Here is a 20323-nt window from a genome sequence, read left to right on the forward strand (position 1 = left end):
TTGAGAGAACATTTGCACACCTTCGTACAGTTGGCAACACCGATTAACAGCACATTGCAGCTCTCTGGAACTTAACATATACAATCATTTGTTCCAAAATGTAGTTTTTTATCCTTTGATATGGTCTAGTATAGTGGTTATAACCATTCACATATTGATCTGTGTATGAGTCTTCCCATTTCCCCCTGTGGATAAGCCAGATACTGCCATGGGTACTTAGCCCAGGAAGAGACCCACTGTCTTACATAAAGCCTTTCAATATACTCCTGAGCCTATATCTTGGAACTAATTTCTTACCACAGTGTGACATCAAAACGTACACGCAAAACAATCTGGATTTATTTTTTCAATAATAGTGTTTTAATGAAAAACTTTGATTCCAGAAAGTTACATTTACTTTAGCTTGAAAGATGTCTCAAGGGTTGCAGGTGACTGTCATTTTCTTCTTACATCTGCAGAGGGGAAAATGCAATGAATAGGTAGATAAAGTACATGTAAGAAATTAATGATTTAACAAACTGAGCAGCATTTAGGTAAAAGGATTGAAGGAATATTGACTCAGTTAACTAAATAATGCATAGCACATACTGTATAGTATATGAGTCAGAAACACCATATTACCAAAAGTATGTGGACAACTGCTCATTGAACATCTCATTCTAAAATCATGGCCATTAATATGGAGTTGGTCCCCCCTTTGCTGCTATAACAACCTCCACGCTACGCGCTTCAGCACTCGGCGGTCATGTTCTGTGACCTTGTGTGGCCTAAAACTTTGCAGCTGAGCTGTTGTTGCTTCTAGACGTTTCCACTTCAGAACAGCAGCACTTACAGTTGATTGGGACAGCTCTCGCAGAGCAGAAATTGTATGAACTGACTATGACGGTGCCACGTTGAAAGTCACTGAGGTCTTCAGTAAGGCCATTCTACTGCCAATGTTTCTCTACGGAGATTGCATGGCTGTGTGTTCGATTTTATACACCTGTCAGTAACAGCGTGGCTGAAATGGCTGAATCCACAAATAGTTTTGTGCAGTGCATTCGTAAAGTATTCAGACCCCTTGAACTTTTTCCATATTTTGTTATGTTACAGCCTATTCTAAAATGGATAAAACATATAACAAATGTCATCAATCTACACACAATTCCCCTAAATGACAAAGCAAAAACTATTTTTTTTTATAGATTCCTGCTAATTTATAAAAAAGAAAAAAATTGAAATATCACATTCACATAAGTATTCAGACCTTTTACTCAGTACTTTGTTAAAGCACCTTTGGCAGCGATTACAGCCTCAAGTCTTCTACAAGCTTGGCACACTTGTATTTGGGGAGTTTCTCCCATTCTTCTCTGCAGATCCTCTCAAGCTATGTCAGGTTGGATGGTGAGTGTCGCTGTATAGCTATTTTCAGGTCTCTCCAGAGATCAAATCAAATCAAATTGTATTGGTCACATACACATGTTTAGCAGATGTTAATGCGAGTGTAGCGAAATGCTTGTGCTTGTAGTTCCGACAGTGCAGTAATATCTAACAAGTAATTTAACAATTCCCAACAACTACCTAATACACACAAATCTAAAGGGGAAAATGAGAATATGTACATATAAATATATGGATGAGCGATGGCCGAGCGGCATAGGCAAGGTGCAAAAGATGGTATAAAATACAGTATATACTGTACATATGGTATGAGTAATATAAGATATGTAAACGTTGTTAAAGTGGCATTATTTAAAGTGACTAGTGATCCATTTATTAAAGTGGCCAATGATTGGATCTCAATGTAGGCAGCAGCCTCTCTGAGATAGTGATTGCTGTTTAGCAATCTGATGGTCTTAAGATAGAAGCTGTTTTTCAGTCTCTTGGTACCAGCTTTGATGCACCTGTACTGACCTCGCCTTCTGGATGGTAGCGGTGTGAACAGGCAGTGGCTCGGGTGGGTGTTGTCCTTGACGATCTCTTCGGCCTTCCTGTGACATCGGGTGCTGTAGGTGTCATGGAGGGCTGGTAGTTTTCCCCCGGTGATGCGTTGTGCAGACCGCACCACCCTCAAGAGAGCCTTGCGGTTGAGGGTGGTGCAGTTGCCATACCAGGCTGCTCTCGATTGTGCAACTGTAAAAGCTTGTCAGGGTTTTGGGTGACAAGGCAAATTTCTTCAGCCTCCTGAGGTTGAAGAGGCGCTATTGCGCCTTCTTCACCACACTGTCTGTGTGCGTGGACCATTTCAGTTTGTCTGTGATGTGTACGCAGAGGATCTTAAAACTTTCCACCTTCTCCACTGCTGTCCCTTCGATGTGGATAGGGGGGTGCTCCCTCTGCTGTTTCCTGAAGTCCACGATCATCTCCTTTGTTTTGTTGACGTTGAGTGAGAGGTTGTTTTCCTGACACCACACTCCGAGTGCCCTCACCTCCTCCCTGTGGGCTCTCTTGTCGTTGTTGGTAATCAAGCCCACTACCGTTGTGTCATTTGTAAACTTGATGATTGAGTTGGACACGTGCATGGCCACGCAGTCGTGGTGAACAGGGAGTACAGGAGGGAGCTGAGCACGCACCATTGTGGGGGCCCAGTGTTGAGGGTCAGCGAAGTGGAGATGTTGTTTCCTACCTTCACCACCTGGGGGCGGCCCATCAGAAAGTCCAGGACCTAATTGCACAGGGCGGGGTTGAGGCTCAGGGCCTCCAGATTGATGATGAGTTTGGAGGGTACTATGGTGTTGAATGCTGAGCTGTAGTCAATGAACAGCATTCTTACATAGGTATTCCTCTTGTCCAGATGGGATAAGGCAGTGTGCAGTGTGATGGCGATTGCATCGTGTGTGGACCTGTTGGGGCGGTATGCAAAGTGAAGTGGGTATAGGGTGGCCGGTAAGGTGGAAGTGATATGATCCTTGACTAGTCTCTCAAAGCACTTCATGATGACAGAAGTGAGTGCTACGGGGCGGTAGTCATTTAGTTATTTTTGTAGTCCGTGATTTCCTGTAGACCCTGCCACACACGTCTTGTGTCTGAGCCGTTGAATTGTGACTCCACTTTGTCCCTGTACCGGCATTTCGCTTGTTTGATTGCCTTGCGGAGGGAATAACTACACTGTTTATATTCAGCCATATTCCCAGTCCTCTTTCCATGGCTAAATGCGGTGGTTCGCGCTTTCAGTTTTGCGCGAATGCCGCCATCCATCCACGGTTTCTGGTTAGGGTAGGTTTTAAATAGTCACAGTGGGTACAACATCTCCAACGCACTTCCTTATAAACTCACTCACAGAGTCAGCAATAGATCGATGTTGTTCTCTGAGATTGACCAGAACATATCCCAGTCCGCGTGATCAAAACAATCTTGAAACGTGGATTCCGATTGGTTAGACCAACGTTGAATGGTTCTAGTCACTGGTATCCTGTTTGAGTCCTGCCCAGTTTCTGCAAGATGGCGCCGTGGTTGGATTTGCCGAAGGGAGGGCTGAGGGCTTTGTATGCATCGCGGAAGTTAGAGTAGCAGTGATCGAATGTATTACCCCCGCGTGTAGTGAAATCAATATGCTGATAGAATTTAGGTAGCCTTGTTCTCAAATTTGCTTTGTTAAAATCCCCAGCTACAATAAATGCAGCCTTAGGATATATGGTTTCCAGTTTACATAGAGTCCAGTGAAGTTCCTTGACGGCCGTCTTGGTGTCTGCTTGAGGGGGAATGTACACAGCTGTGACTATAACTGACGAGAATTCTCTTGGGAGGTAATATGGCCGTCATTTGATTGTAAGGAATTCTATGTCGGGTGAGCAGAAGGACTTGAGTTCCTGTATGTTGTTATGATTACACCATGAGTTGTTAATCATGAAGCATACACCCCCGCCCTTCCTCTTCCAAGAGAGGTGTTTATTTCTGTCGGCGCGATGCATGGAGAAGCCCGATGGCTGAACTGATTCCGACAACATATCCCGAGAGAGCCATGTTTCTGTGAAACAGAGAATGTTACAATCTCCGATGTCTCTCTGGCAGGCAACCCTTGCTCGAATTTCGTCGACCTTGTTGTCAAGAGACTGGACATTGGCGAGTAGTATACTCGGGAGCGGTGTGCACGTCTACGGAGCCTGACCAGGAGGCCACTCCCTGCCCCTTCTGCAGCGCCGTTGTTTTGGGTTGGCTTCTGGGATTAGATCCATTGTTCTGGGTGGTGGTCCAAACAGAGGATTCGCTTCGGGAAAGTCGTATTCCTGGTCGTAATGTTGTTAAGTTGATGTCGCACTTATATCCAATAGTTCTTCCCGGCTGTATATAATAAGACTTAAGATTTCCTGGGGTAACAATGTAAGAAATAATACATAAAAAAATAAAATACTGCATAGTTTCTGGTACGTTCACAGTTTCTGTGTTGTGGTTTGTGTATTTTCATGTATGTATTTCAGGAAATGGCTTCCTGAAATTCTCCCCAAGCAGCTGATTGGTCAGCCCCATTGATGATTGGAGAGCTGACCCTGCCCCCTCGTCAGGACGCAGCTGTCTACAATTACCAACCCCTTCTGAAGCTATATAAGCCAGAGTTCTGTTGCTCAGAAGAGAGAGGAGGCTGATGGCAGAGGGGTATATCATATGTTGGTTGTTTTTCAGAGAGATGAGGAGATGCTTTGGTATGTACTATGTTAGTTGTTGCTGAGAGAGGTGATTGTTATGTTCTGGGTTAGGTTGGTGCTCAGAGAGAGAGCTTCTTTAATGTCCTGAGTTAGTTTGTTCTCAGTTTTTTTGTGAAGTAGTTTGTAATATTCTGTTTCATTTGTTCCCGAAGGGGAAGGCACCTAGGGAGTGCTTAGGCAAGAGGCCCGCGGGCATACATAGACCCATAGTACTCTGTCTATGCACACTAGGTAAGACCTGGGCGGACCACCCACTTTATTTTGGTTAGCGCACCAGGTGGTGCTAAGTTAGATAAGTAGTGGGTAGGCAGGTAAGATAGGAGCGGGGGGCTTTGACATTTACTTTCTTTGCTTTGGTTCTGTCCAGCCCCTTTTCCCCATATTACTGTGTGAAGGAATACATTCCTAGTAAACGGTAAATTCTCTGCCTTTTGTCATCCTTACTCGCACCTACAGTCCCATAGCTCTTTCACACCACAGAGAGTTGAGTTGTAGCAGGGTGTCATGTTCCCTCTTCCTAGAGGCGTACGTAACAGTTTCCTAAGGACTCGAAGCGAGGCGACCATCTCTGTCAGCAGCATCTTGCTAACGTTAGATCGGGTTCAAGTCCGGGCTCTGGCTGGGCCAATCACGGACCTTCAGATACGTGTCCCGAAGCCACTCCTGCGTTGTCTTGGCTGTGTGCTTAGGGTTGTTGTCCGGTTAGAAGGTGAACCTTCGCCTCAGGATGAGGTGCTGAACAGGTTTTCATCAAGGATCTCTCTGTACTTTGCTCTGTTCATCTTTCCCTCGCTCCTGACTAGTCTCCCAGTCCCTGCCGCTGAAAAACATCCCCACAGCATGATGTTGCAACCACCATGCTTCCAGACGTAGCGCTTGACATTCAGGCCAAAGAGTTCAATCTTGGTTTCATCAGACAAGAGAATCTTGTTTCTAATGGTCTGAGAGTCATTTAGGTGACTTTTGGCAAACTCCAAGCGGGCAGTCATGTGCCTTTTACTGAGGAGTGGCTTCCGTCTGGCCACTATACCATAAAGGCCTGATTGGTGGAGTGCTGCAGAGATGGTTGTCCTTCTGGAAGGTTGTCCCTTCTCCACAGAGGAACTCTGGTGCTCTGTCAGAGAGACCATCGGGTTCTTGATCACCTCTCTGACCCAAGGCCCTTCTCCCCCGATTGCTCAATTTCAGGAGGCAGCGAGCTCTAGGAATAGTCTTGGTGGTTCCAAACTTCTTCCATTTAAGAATGATGAAGGCCACTGTGTTCTTGGGGACCTTCAATGCTGCAGAAATGTTTTGGTACCCTTCCCCAGATCTGTGCCTCGACACAATCCTGTCTCAGAGCTGTACGGACAATACTTTCGACCTCATGGCTTGGTTTTTGCTCTGACATGCACTGTCAACTATGGGACCTTATATAGACTGTGGGCCTTTCCAAATCATGTCCAAGCAATTGAATTTACCACAGGTGGACGCCAATCAAATTGTAGAAACATCTCAAGAAGGATCAATGGAAATAGGATGCACCTGAGCTCAATTTCGAGTCTCATAGCAAAGTGTCTGAATACTTATGTAAATATGCCATTTGTTTTTTATTTGTATCAAATTTGCAAACATTTGTCATTATGGGGTATTGTTTTTTTAGTTTTTTATAAATATTTTTTCTCCCACATTTATTTAACCAGGTAGGCTAGTTGAACAAGTTCTCATTTACAACTGCAACCTGGCCAAGAAAAAGCAAAGCAGTGCGACACAAACAACAGAGTTACACATGGAATAAACAAACATTCAATAACACAATAGAAAATGTCTATATTCAGTGTGTGCAAATGAGGTAAGATAAGGGAGGTAAGGCAATAAATAATTACAATTTAGCAATTAAATACGAGTGCTAGATGCGCAGAAGATGAATGTGCAAGTAGAGATACTGGGGTGCAAAGGAGCAAATAAAACTAAATAAATAACAGTATGGGGATGAGGTATTTGGATGGGCTGTGTACAGGTGCAGTGATCTGTGAGCTGCTCTGACAGCTGGTGCTTAAAGTTAGTGAGGGAGATATGAGTCTCCAGCTTCAGTGATTTTTGCAATTCGTTCCAGTCATTGGCAGCAGAGAACTGGAAGGAAAGGCGGCCAAAGGAGGAATTGGCTTTGGGGGTGACCAGTGAAATATACCTGCTGGAGCGCGTGCTACAGGTGGGTGCTGCTATGGTGACCAGTGAGCTGAGAAGGCGGGGCTTTACCTAGCAAAGACTTATAGATGACCTGGAGCCAGTGGGTTTGGCGACGAATATGAAGTGAGGTCCAGCCAACGAGAGCATACAGGTCACAGTGGTGGGTAGTGTATGGGGCTTTGGTGACAAAACAAATGGCACTGTGATAGACTACATCCAGTTTGCTGAGTAGAGTGTTGGAGGCTATTTTGTAAAGACAAGGATCGGCAGGATAGTCAGTTTTACGAGGGTGTTTGGCAGCATGAGTGAAGGATGCTTTGTTGCGAAATAGGAAGCTGATTCTAGATGTAATTTTGGATTGGAGATGCTTAATGTGAGTCTGGAAGGAGAGTTTACAGTCTAACCAGACACCTAGGTATTTGTAGTTGTCCACATATTCTAAGTCAGAACCGTCCAGAGTAGTGATGCTGGACGGGCGGGCAGGTGCGGGCAGCGCTCAGTTGAAGAGCATGCATTTAGTTTTACTTGCATTTAAGAGCAGATGGAGGCCACGGAAGGAGAGTTGTAATGGCATTGAAGCTCATCTGGAGGTGAGTTAACACAGTGTCCAAAGAAGTGCCAGAAGTATACAGAATGGTGTCGTCTGCGTAGAGGTGGATCAGAGAATCACTAGCAGCCAGAGCGACATCATTTGAGGTATACAGAGAAATGAGTCGGCCCGAGAATTGAACCCTGTGGCATAGAGACTGCCAGAGGTCCGGACAACAGGCCCTCCGATTTGACAGATTGAACTCTATCTGAGAAGTAGTTGGTGAATCAGGAGAGGCAGTCATTTGAGAAACAAAGGCATTGTCTATTGTCTGTAGATTGATGTTAAAAATGTTAATTTAATACATTTTAGAATAAGGCTGTAACGTAACAAAATGTGGAAAAAGTGACGGGGTCTGAATACTTTCCGAATGCACTGTATAGTGTATCTAAAATGACCATTAAATAAAGATTTTAAATAGATTACCAGCTTGTAACCCCTACTTGCAAGGGAAGACATATTCTGTCTCTGCCTGGTCACCTGAATAAAATCATAAGACAGGTAAGTCTCAGTAAATGAACACAAGTTAACCAAATGTTACTAATAAAAAGAGGGAAAAATACTTTGGGGAGGAGGGTTAGGTTTAAACTTACTTGGCTGGTAATAGTCGTAGATCTTGATCACCGCTGGCTTTAGATTCTGTACTCGGACCTCCTGTATGATGTCCAGGGTGTGGTTGAAAGGAAATAATGATGGTAACTGTTCGGAGGAAAAAACATTGGTCACAATTATTTAAACGTTATTTAAAAGTTTCCAATCAACTTTGCTGACTGAAGGACATTCCACACAAAACAATTTCAGAGTAGATATACAGTACAAGTCAAAAGTTTGGGGACACCTACTCATTCAAGGGTTTTTCTTTGTTTACTATTTTCTACATTGTAGAATAATAGTGAGGACATCAAAACAATTAAATAACACATATGGAATCATGTAGTAACCAAAAAAGTGTTAAACAAATATTATTATATTTGAGATTATTCAAAGTAGCCACCCGTTGCCTTGATGACAGCTTTGCACACTCTTGGCGTTCTCTCAACCAGCTGCATGGAATGCATTTTAATTAACAGGTGTGCCATGTTAAAAGTTAACTTGTTGAATTTATTTCCTTCTTAATGCGTTTGAGCCAATCAGTTGTGTTGTGTCAAGGTAGGGGTGGTATACAGAAGATAGCCCTATTTGGTAAAAGACCACGGCCATATTAAGTTTAATTAACTATCTACATGTACAGTTGAAGTCGGAAGTTTACATACACCTTAGCCAAATACATTTAAACTCAGTTTCTCACAATTCCTGACATTTAATACTAGTAAAAATTCCCTGTTTTAGGTCAGTTAGGATCACCACTTTATTTTAAGAATGTGAAATGTCAGAATAACAGTAGAGAGAATTATTTATTTCAGCTTTTATTTCTTTCATCACATTCCCAGTGGGTCAGAAGTTTACATACACTCAATTAGTATTTGGTAACATTGCCTTTAAATTGTTTAACTTGGGTCAAACGATTCGGGTAGCCTTCCACAAGCTTCCCACAATAAGTTGGGTGAATTTTGTCCCATTCCTCTTGACAGAGCTGGTGTAACTGAGTCAGGTTTGTAGGCCTCTGTCACGCCCTGACCATAGAGAGCTTTTTATTCTCTATGTTGGTTAGGTCAGGGTGTGACCAGGGTGGGTCATCTAGGTGATTTATATTTTTATGTTGGCCTGGTATGGTTCCCAATCAGAGGCAGCTGTTTATCGTTGTCTCTGATTGGGGATTATATTTAGGCAGCCATTTCCCCTTTGTGTTTTGGTGGGATCTTGACTATGTATAGTTGCCTGTGTGCATATTTGTAGCTTCACGTTTCGTTTTGTTTGTTTATTGTTTTGTTTTGCTTTGAGGTTCACATAGCAATAAAGATGTGGAACCCAGATCACGCTGCGCTTTGGTCCAGTTATTATAACGAACGTTACAGCCTCCTTGCTCGCACACACTTTTTCAGTTCTGCCCACAAATTTTCTATGGGATTGAGGTCAGAGCTTTGTGATGGCCACTCCAATACCTTGACTTTGTTGTCCTTAATAAGCCATTTTGCCACAACTTTGGAAGTATGCTTGAGGTCATTGTCTATTTGGAAGACCCATTTGCGACCAAGCTTTAACTTCCCCACAACATGATGCTGCCACCCCCGTGCTTCACAGTTGGGATGGTGTTCTTTGGCTTGCAAGCCTCCCCCTTTTTCCTCCAAACATAACAATGGTCATTATGGCCAAACAGTTCTATTTTTGTTTCATCAGACCCGAGGACATTTCTCCAAAAAGTACGATCTTTGTCCCCATGTGCAGTTGCAAACCATAGTCTGGCTTTTTTATGGCGGTTTTGGAGCAGTGGCTTCTTCCTTGCTGAGCGGCCTTTCAGATTATGTCGATATAGGACTCGTTTTACTGTGGATATAGATACTTTTGTACCTGTTTCCTCCAGCATCTCCACAAGGTCCTTTGCTGTTGTTCTGGGATTGATTTGCACTTTTCGCACCAAAATACGTTCATCTCAAGGAAACAGAACGCGTCTCCTTCCTGAGCGGTATGACGGCTGCGTGGTCCCATGGTGTTTATACGTGCGTACTATTGTTTGTACAGATGAACGTGGTACCTTCAGGCATTTGGAAATTGCCTGAAGGTACCAATTGTTGGAAATAAAAAAAATAAAAAATGTATATATTGTTATTTTTTACTGCTGCTCTTTAATTATTTGTTACTTTTATCTCTTATTCTTATCCGTATTCTTTGAAACTGCCCTGTCGGTTAGGGGCTCGTAAGTAAGTATGTCACTGTAAGGTGACCTGTTGTATTCGGCGCATGTGTCTAATAAAGTTAGATTTGATTTATTATGGCAAGAACAGCTCAAATAAGCAAAGAGGAATGACAGTCCATCATTACTTTAAGACATGAAGGTCAGTCAATACAGAATATTTCAAGAACTTTGAACGTTTCTACAAGTGCAGTCGAAAAACCATCAAGTGCTATGATGAAACTGTCTCTCATGAGGACCGCCACAGGAAAGGAAGAGCCAGAGTTACCTCTGCAGCAGAGGATAAGTTCATTAGAGTTAACTGCACCTCAGATTGCAGCCAAAATAAATGCTTCACAGAGTTCAAGTAACAGACACATCTCAACATCAACTGTTAAGAGGAGACTGTGTGAATCAGGCCTACATGGTTGAATTGCTGCAAAGAAACCACTACTAAAGGACACCAATAATAAGAAGAGACTTGCTTCAGCCAAGAAACATGAGCAATGGACATTAGACCAGTGGAAATCTGTCCAAATTTGAGATTTATTTTTGTTCCAACTGCAATGTCTTTGTGAGACGCAGAGTAGGTGAACGGATGATCTCTGCATGTGTGGTTCCCACCGTGAAGCATGGAGGAGAGGTGTGATGGTGTGGGGGTGTTTTGCTGGTGACACTGTCAGTGATTAATTTAGATTTCAAGGCACACTTAACCAGCATGGCTACCACAGTATTCTGCAGCGACACTCCATCCCATCTGGTTTGCGCTTAGTGGCACAATTATTTGTTTTTCAACAGGACAATGACCCAAAACACATCTCCAGTCTGTTTAAGGGCTATTTGACCAAGAAAGAGAGTGATGGAGTGCTGCATCAGATGACCTGGCCTCCAATCACACAACCCCAACCCAATTGAAATGGTTTGGGATGAGTTGGATCGCAGAGTGAAGGAAAAGCAGCCAACAAGTGCTCAGCATATGTGGGAACTCTTTCAAGACTGTTGGAAAAGCATTCCTCAAGATGTTGGTTGAGAGAATGCCAAAAGTGTGCAAAGCTGTCATCAAGGCAAAGGGTGGCTACTTTGAAGAATCTAAAATCTAAAATATATTTTGATTTGTTTAACACTTTTGTGGTTACTACATGATTCCATATGTGTTATTTAATAGTTTTGATGTCTTCACTATTATCATACAGTGTAGAAAATAGTGAAAATAAAGAAAAACCCTTGAATGAGTAGGTGTGTCCAAACTTTTGACTGGTACTGTATGTGGAAGGGCCGACGCCGGACAGGAGAAGCAGGTATGGGGAGTCAAACATTTATTCAGGAACACGACAGGAACAGCGTTAGCACACGGGTAAACAAGGACATATGACAAACAATCCCGAAGCAGGGAACAGAGCTAGGAAACAGACAGATATAGGGAAGGAAATTACACAAGTAATTGAGCCCACGTGAGTCCAATGAGCGCTGATGCACGTAATGGGGAAAGGCAGGTGTGCGTACTGAAGTTGGCTTGAGTGCGTGAAGTTGGCTTGAGTGCGTAATGTTGGGGAGTCTGGCGCCCTCGAGGGCCAGAGGGAGGAAGAGCGGGAGCAGGGGTGACAGTACCCCCCTCTAGGGGCGCCATCCAGCGTCCCACCTGGGCGAGCCGGCCGAGACATGGGCGCTGGGCAAGCCGGCAGGGGGTAAACTCCCCACGAACCTCCAAGGCCGTGGGAGCCTGGCGAGCCAGCAGAGGCATAGAAGCCTGACGATCAGGCTGAGGCATGAACGCCTGTCGATCCCGCTGCGGCGTGGAAGCCCAATGATCCGGCGGAGGTCGAACAGTCTGACGAGCCAACTGGGCGAACAAGACCTGACGATTCGGCTGAGGCCCGACGTGGGATGGGCGCCAACCGGGGCAAGGAAACCTCTCAAGCCAGCTAGGGCGTGGAAGCCCGACGAGCTGGCTAGGCACCCCCGGTTCCATCGGCGGCGACCCAGGAACAATGTCACCACCAACCGGAATGCCAGTACTCCCCGATGCTTCGTGTAATGGCTTCAGGATTCTGTAAGGGCTGACGCCGGACAGGAGAAGCAGGTATGGGGAGTCAAACATTTATTCAGGAACAGACATAGAACACGACAGGAACAGCTTCAGCACACAGGTAAACAAGGACATATGACAAACAATCCCGAAGCAGGGAACAGAGCTAGGAAAAAGACAGATATAGGGAAGGAAATAACACAAGTAATTGAGTCCACGTGAGTCCACGTGAGTCCAACGGAGAAAGGCAGGTGTGCGTACTGAAGGTGGCTTGAGTGAGTAATGTTGGGGAGTCTGGCGCTCGGGAGGAAGAGCGGGAGCAGGCGTGACAGTATTTTAACAGAATTACATCAATACATATAGTATATGTTATTTAAAATGAATTTCATTATATTGAGAGTGCTATGTACACTGTTCAAACTGGTCTCACCTCTCTCAAGTACATTAACACATGGTCATCTTTGGAATCGACACGGTCCACTCGACCTGAACCCCTCAGCTGTGAAGACAGGCCATTCACTGATTATTCATATTGCATGGACAAAAAAAGGTTAGTTTCTGAAAAGTTCACAGATGAGAGGCAAGAGCTACATGGAAAAAGGTTATAGGTAACACCATAAATGTATGATATCATAAAAACTCACCCTCCCCAAAGACTCTGGGTCTGGGACAAACCCAGACAGCATTTTCAAATCCACTATAATCATATTGGTGGTCAGCTCCTTTCCATGATATCTGTGAAAGCAAAGAGATGCCTGTGATATCAAAGTGAGATTTTTACAATTACTTGCAATAAAACAAATAGATAAAATCAATACTTTTATTATTTTAGCCATAAAAAAGACATGGTTGCCTGGTGTGTTTTCGTACTGTTACTGGTAGAAACTAGAAATTCAATAACCTATAGGAGTAAGTTGGGCCAAGCCCATTCTGTAAGACATGCTCCAAAATAAAACTTTGGAGTGTCATCAACAAACTGATTGAAAGAATGCTTCTGTGAATGCAAATGTGTCATTCATTCTTACTGAGACTGGAGCTTCAGTGTGACTCTGGGTCTCAAAGAGTTACTGTTGCAGTCCACCTCTGGCTTCACCTGGATACTGAGCGTTGTGCTGTCAGTAGGAGTAGGGATGTTGTAGTGGAGCGCCACCTTGGAAAGAAGGAAGAACAAGTCAGGGAAACCATCATGTCCACACATATACATTTAAAAAGATAGTGAAAAATAAACATTTCATAAACTAAATATCAGAATGTTTGAAATTCACAGTAATATACAAACCATATCTTGCACCATAGGATTGGGAGGAGTGTTTTCACAAACCTGCACTGAGGCACAAGCACTGCCCTTCACTTCCACGCTGTACTTCCCTTCTGTGTCCTGCAGCGCCCTCTCCTGGTAGAGAAGCTTGTTGTTTTGGTTCACTTCGAAGAGGTGCTGTGCTCCACTGGGAGACTGTACTGTGACTGTGCTGGCACCCTCTCTACTGTACACCCTGGTGGAGTAGAGAGCCAGGGCCTGGAGGGCCACCACTGTGTCCTAAACACACACACCAACAGACAAATATGTTCAAAATAAATGAAAATAGCCCATTTTACATAAAGGGGGAATTGTTACATTGATCTGTTACTAGAGTGACTATTTCCCATTTCCATCCATTATGGTTTCTTGCCTCCATTTCAGTGGAAGTTATCCTCGCCAGGCTTGACATGACAAGAAGCACATACATGCCTGTTGTGAAGTCAAGGTAACAATGCCTCACTACTAGTGCACAGCACAGGGTGCCATTTCAGAACAGAGGTGTTTTGGAAATATACCTGTGTGGAAGAGAAGCCTCCGTAGGCATTCTGCTGTCTCACCAGCCACCTGACGATGCGGGAGGCATAGCCCAGGTCAGTGGTAGACAGAAAGGAGGCACTGAGGGAAGCCAGCAGAACATAGGAGCTGATTTCCACCGCCAGGGAGGCTGAGGTCTCTGAGGAGGTCTGAGTCCAGTGCAGGAGACCCCCTGAGGAACAAGGAGCGCACACACACACACAGATAATAGGGACTAGCTTATTCATCATAATAAAAGATACAAAGTTCTTCTCTGACCTACCGAATTCATTTTATGACGAAAAGTGAATTACACTGCTCAAAAAAATAAAGGGAACACTTAAACAACACAATGTAACTCCAAGTCAATCACACTTCTGTGAAATCAAACTGTCCACTTAGGAAGCAACACTGATTGACAATAAATTTCACATGCTGTTGTGCAAATGGAATAGACAAAAGGTGGAAATTAAAGGCAATTAGCAAGACACCCTCAATAAAGGAGTGATTCTGCAGGTGGTGACCACAGACCACTTCTCAGTTCCTATGCTTCCTGGCTGATGTTTTGGTCACTTTTGAATGCTGGCGGTGCTCTCACTCTAGTGGTAGCATGAGACGGAGTCTACAACCCACACAAGTGGCTCAGGTAGTGCAGCTCATCCAGGATGGCACATCAATGCGAGCTGTGGCAAGAAGGTTTGCTGTGTCTGTCAGCGTAGTGTCCAGAGCATGGAGGCGCTACCAGGAGACAGGCCAGTACATCAGGAGACGTGGAGGAGGCCGTAGGAGGGCAACAACCCAGCAGCAGGACCGCTACCTCCGCCTTTGAGCAGGAGGAGCACTGCCAGAGCCTTGCAAAATGACCTCCAGCAAAATGACCCCCTTTTCACCTTTTGTCTATTCTATTTGCACAACAGCATGTGAAATTTATTGTCAATCAGTGTTGCTTCCTAAGTGGACAGTTTTTTTATTTATTTTTTTATCCCCTTTTCTCCCCAATTTTCGTGGTATCCAATCGCTAGTAATTACTATCTTGTCTCATCGCTACAACTCCCGTACGGGCTCGGGAGAGACGAAGGTCGAAAGCCATGCGTCCTCCGAAGCACAACCCAACCAAGCCGCACTGCTTCTTTAACACAGCGCGCCTCCAACCCGGAAGTCAGCCGCACCAATGTGTCGGAGGAAACACCGTGCACCTGGCCCCCTTGGTTAGCGCGCACTGCGCCCGGCCCGCCACAGGAGTCGCTGGAGCGCGATGAGACAAGGATATCCCTACCGGCCAAACCCTCCCTAACCCGGACGACGCTAGCCCAATTGTGCGTCGCCCCACGGACCTCCCGGTCGCGGCCGGCTGCGACAGAGCCTGGGCGCGAACCCAGAGACTCTGGTGGCGCAGTTAGCACTGCGATGCAGTGCCCTAGACCACTGCGCCACCCGGGAGGCCCCTTTAAGTGGACAGTTTGATTTCACAGAAGTGTGATTGACTTGGAGTTACATTGTGTTGTTTAAGTGTTCCCTTTATTTTTTTGAGCAGTGTATATTACAGACACCTGAGTTCAAATTGTATTTGTATATAAAATACTTTGGGTGTTTGATTGAGCCTATCTGGAGTGCCAGACGGGAGGAGGGGTTACACTTTTGGGATTACTCCATTGGGTCCATTGCCCAGGTAAGCTCAATGAAAGCAAGACAGCACAAACAGATCTTGGACCAGGATATGTCTCACCTTCTTGTAATGCGATCGTGTCCAGGTGCTGCAGAAGCTGGGCCCGGGTCTCCATGTCCCCTGCCAGGGTAAAGGTGTAGGCCAGCAGAGCAGTGGTATAAGTGTTGGACAAATCACTGGTGGAGTTCCTCAGGCAAGACAAGCTGCTGTACACAACAGGATCCTGGAGCACAAAATAACAGAGCAGCACATTAAGAGACATGCTAGCCTGGTCCCAGATCTGTTTGTTCTGGCAAGGTAATACAAACAGATCTGGGACCAGGCTAGACACATTCATGCTGGAGCACTTTTAGTTTTTCAGTTTACAGTATTATAACTATGCCTGTACTTTGTATGTTAACAGCACACTGTCATTCAGGACTGCTTATGGTAACAGCTATTCTTATTTCTATTCCATATGCTACTTTCAGATAATTTTTTACATAGAACTCACTACATTTTAGAATATCTAAATGACAGTTGACATAAGATGTATACAACAGACTTCATACAGGAGATTAAACCAGTTTCCTGTAATGGACGTTGTTGAAGTGAGAAACAATGGTTATGTGGAGATGCTACGTACCGACACTGACATGTTGAGCTCCAGCATTGAAGACGTGATGTAGGCCGTCAGTGTGACTTCATCTGTCACCCCACCCTACAAAACAATATGTTAAATACTAAAACATGTGTAAACTGTAATCTGATACAATTCTGTAGAAATCATCATTCCCAAATTTATGGCTGGTCTGACGAGACGTAAAACGATACGTAAAAAAAATCTTCTTCCATCTTCTATCAGTTTATTATCAGTATAAATACCTTCATTCTGTTGTTAAAGAGTTTCCCCAATCTGACGAAACAGCCATGTTTGCCTTGTTGACGTTCCAACCATGTCTTGGATTGCTCAATTTTTACCGGGTCAATATAAATGAAAGACTTTGCTTTGCCAAAGGATCTCAAAACAAAAGCAGTCAGCCTGAGAAAAGAGAACTTGATTTAATACCCACATAAAGTTGTCATAAACATGACTTAGAGCTTGACACTACATGCAATGAGAGCTTATGTCAACTTATGTCACATCAATGGGCTCCCTGTCAAAGACAATGCCATTTGGTTGGCCAATACTTTATTGAAACAGACAGTTATGATGAGTTTACCAATAAGTGAATAACACATCCAGGTACTCACCAAGTGTTCCCTGAGCCTTGTCCAAATGTGCTGTATGCACCATCAACATGCTTGTAGTTCAGCTGCCTTTGGTAACCTGTCAGTGAGTTTTTAAAGCAAACAACAGTAAACAAGTGTGTTTTATAGTCACTGAGCGTGCACCCCAAATGGCACCCTATTCCCTAGTGTACTCTTTTTGTCAGGAAAAAAGTAGGGCACTATGTAGGGAATAGGGTGCCATTTGGGATTTAAAAAAATCTATATTCTATAATCAAATGATTTTAGCAAAACATCTGGAAGTCCCTGCATGTGATGGGTCACTGATGCTCTGTTGATAAGACACTGTAATGTCATCTGTGCTGTAGCTCTATAATTTACATGATAGCAGGGTCGTAGTCATTAGGGCATACCGTGGTGAAACGTTTAAAAATGTTCTTCAATGGAAAACAAAAACAAAGTGCTCTTATTGGACAAATCCAGCACTGTTTCAGTCAGTTTTCATCCGTTTGGTGCTTAATCAATACGACCCATATTTTGAGGGACTTACCACTAGTGAGGAACTTGGTGGCCTTGTCTCGGATGGCTGGAGTGAGCTGCTCTGTGTTCCTCAGGTACTCCAGGATGTAGATATTGGGTGCGAGGAGGGCCATATTCTGCTCTCCACACCCATATGGCATCTGCAACAGTCCATCCAGGTTCTTGAGGGCCCGACCCAGGATGTCACCTACAGGTAAACATGGGACTTCTGTAAGATTATCCTCTTTAGGACAGTGCCTAGTTAAATAAAGGTTAAATAAAAAAAATAGAAACTACAATTTGCAAACAGCAGCATTATCATTGGAGAAAGGTTGCTTTTCCCACCACAACTCCTATCTAAACTCACCAAGCCTCTAAATAATACAATGGTTTATTTTACCCAGGACTGAGAGAGAAATTCGATCTGATCCATCCACCACATTCTTGGGGAGTTGCAGTTCCACCTGCTCTGTCATAGTTACTCCTGTGGACACACAGATGATAAGATGGATGGAGATGATCAGTTCAATCAAAGTGAACATTCAACGTTCATTCATTACTGACTGACCAGTTGGACACAGCAACCAGTTGTAGGTGTCGGTCTTCTCTGTTCCCTCAGCCTGAGAGGAGAGGATATTATTTTCAGTCAGAGGCAGTTACACTAGGTATCTGTACAACAGTACGTTCCGTCACAACAGTAGGCTACATACCTTCACCAGGAGGCTCTGTGTGACTGTGTCGATGCGTCCTCTCTCCGGTACGTTCACAATCTCATTGTCACACGCAGCGTGGGACTGGACAGCCTCTGCACTAACGGACACATTCAAAACCCCTACACACACACATTGACAGACCGAGTACACCACAAGTTACTAAAGATCCAATATGGTGACTGAGAGTACACAACTCAGGCTGACATCCATTCTGCTGTTTGAACGGTTGAATGAAGACTGGTGATTTACCCAGGATAGAGGGTGCCATTGTCCAACTGAAGGTCTTTCGTCCATTGGCACACAAGCATGATGAGTACTGGACATCCTTCAAGGGTGTGAGAGTGTAGTCTAAGGAGTGAGCTGGAGTCACAGAAACCTGCCAAATAGGAACACTTGTAAGATAACATGGAAAACTCATGAAACAACTCAAGAAACGATCATGTTACGGTGCCGTACCATAATGCACTTGGACAGGTAGTTAAACACAGTGGCTTTCAGCTCAAAGTGCTCTCCACGGATGATGGAGTAGGGCAGGGTTAGTTCCAGGAAGAAGGGCTGGAAGACTGTAAGTTTCACCGGAGGAGCCAGACCGAAGCCACCAGGGGCCAGGCAGAATGCCTCTGTCTCCCATGTGGTGATCGTGTCTGGGACCATGAGGGGCACATATGCTGATCCAGACTCCCTGTAATGCAGAGGTCAGAGTTCAAACAGAAAGATACTAAGTGTCCCATGGAGAACAATGGAGTATGACTTTACAAATTCTTTGAACACTGTTTCTTTAAATGTTTTTAAATATATTTAAGCTTCATCTAACCGGGGAGTCCTATTGAGGTCAGAGGCCTACAGTAGGTAAAAGTGGAGCAAGTTGAGCCACCCTTGTTTCTAGGAAACCATACACAAAATTAATAATTTGACCAAATATTTAGGAAGATAAATAATTTCATGGAGTCTGTGAAAGAAGAAACCATATGAAAAAAGTGGTCAGCAAGTCAGGTCCAGAAAACACATGTTCACCAAGTCAAATAAATGTATTCTGTTAGCGGTTTCACTATGATTGTATCTAAACCAAAGTAGATCATTGTAAGATTGTTCTACACATCAGTTGGGATCTTTATAAGATAAAAAAAAATTGATGTCCTAAACCTCGCATGAAAGTGCATCTCTGTAGCTGTGTGGGAAAATATAGTGAAAAAATTTGTCTTTGGGTAAATTGAGCTGATGGCCATGGGGTAAATTGAGCCAATGGTAAATTGAGCAAATGTAAGTGTTTTCTTAAAGCAAGGCAATATCGCTGGGATATTTCATTATTTTGTATTTATTTTTTATTTAGAGCTGTAAACCCAAAGACTTCCAGTCCTTGCGTTATCGCAAATTACAAAGTGTTTTTTTAGGTGTTAAAGGATGCTTAGCAAAGAAGTGTTTGTGATTGTGTTGAATTGTGTTTGGGAAATAAAGATAGACATGGTTTTAGAAAGGTAGTGGTAATATTTCATTCAGAACAGACATTTGTAGGCAACCTAACTAACCAACCCTATCACGCGACTCAATTTACTCCATACCGGAGGTAAATTGTGCAAAGAGACCACGTTTTTTGGACAAGCTATGTTTTCCAAACTGTAATGTTTCCATGAATTCTGTTTATTTCAAGGGATACACAACATCCTGAAATATATGTAAATCTTTGTTAGAAAAAATACGGTGTTTTGCTTGACAGAGTAATGCTGAATGTAAAACAAATCTAAATTTACCACACTCTCCCCTACTTTGTAATGCAGTTTAATGAGGTACAGGTTCCTAATCTAACCACTACTGTATGTTTTGATATAGACCAGTCGGTTGTTTAGGAACAAAACCGACACGTGCGGAAATATGGAGCAAAACAGACGAGGTTGGCTTAGATTGTTGACAACATCTAAACTATATTTTGCCTTCAAATGTTTATTGAAAACATAAATACATTTGCACAATGAGCACTTGTCTCTCAAATACATTGTTACAGTTGTTGGTAGCTAGCTAGCAAATTTTACCTGCAACAAGTACATTTGATAGAAACACATCTCTGGTAGGAAAATAAGCATATTGTTTTTATGCAGATTTTAGAACATATTCACATGAAAATCTGTCGCCAATTGGATGGAAACCTAGCTATGGTTTTAATAAGGTAGTGGTAATATTTCATTCAGTTCAGAAATTTGTAGGCAGCTTAATTGACTCTGTCCTGTGGCTC

General features: G+C 43.7%; 1 protein-coding gene across 2 annotated transcripts in view; it reads right to left on the reverse strand.

Annotated features, from left to right (window-relative positions):
* Positions 1 to 317: 317 nt before the first annotated feature.
* The window catches only part of LOC120018267 (alpha-2-macroglobulin-like), a 53820-nt gene continuing 33814 nt past the window's right edge, over positions 318 to 20323 (reverse strand). Inside the window, exons 19-36 of one of the 2 annotated variants that reach the window (XM_038961374.1) lie at positions 18553 to 18778; positions 18346 to 18472; positions 18094 to 18215; positions 17952 to 18003; positions 17784 to 17867; positions 17415 to 17591; positions 16889 to 16964; positions 16520 to 16676; positions 16281 to 16355; positions 15716 to 15878; positions 13992 to 14182; positions 13498 to 13713; positions 13202 to 13326; positions 12821 to 12911; positions 12607 to 12675; positions 7974 to 8079; positions 7807 to 7860; positions 318 to 452 (exon numbers count right to left, since the gene is read on the reverse strand). In XM_038961374.1, coding sequence (XP_038817302.1) covers positions 7820 to 7860; positions 7974 to 8079; positions 12607 to 12675; positions 12821 to 12911; positions 13202 to 13326; positions 13498 to 13713; positions 13992 to 14182; positions 15716 to 15878; positions 16281 to 16355; positions 16520 to 16676; positions 16889 to 16964; positions 17415 to 17591; positions 17784 to 17867; positions 17952 to 18003; positions 18094 to 18215; positions 18346 to 18472; positions 18553 to 18778 — 2098 coding nt within the window. In that variant the 3' untranslated portion in view covers positions 318 to 452; positions 7807 to 7819. Of the gene's footprint in view, positions 453 to 7806; positions 7861 to 7973; positions 8080 to 11451; positions 12208 to 12606; positions 12676 to 12820; positions 12912 to 13201; positions 13327 to 13497; positions 13714 to 13991; positions 14183 to 15715; positions 15879 to 16280; positions 16356 to 16519; positions 16677 to 16888; positions 16965 to 17414; positions 17592 to 17783; positions 17868 to 17951; positions 18004 to 18093; positions 18216 to 18345; positions 18473 to 18552; positions 18779 to 20323 lie in introns of those variants that run through there. The other variant, XM_038961375.1, reaches the window with a different exon arrangement.

The sequence above is a fragment of the Salvelinus namaycush genome, chromosome 23 (assembly GCF_016432855.1).
Source record: "Salvelinus namaycush isolate Seneca chromosome 23, SaNama_1.0, whole genome shotgun sequence".
Lineage (NCBI taxonomy): Eukaryota > Metazoa > Chordata > Actinopteri > Salmoniformes > Salmonidae > Salvelinus > Salvelinus namaycush.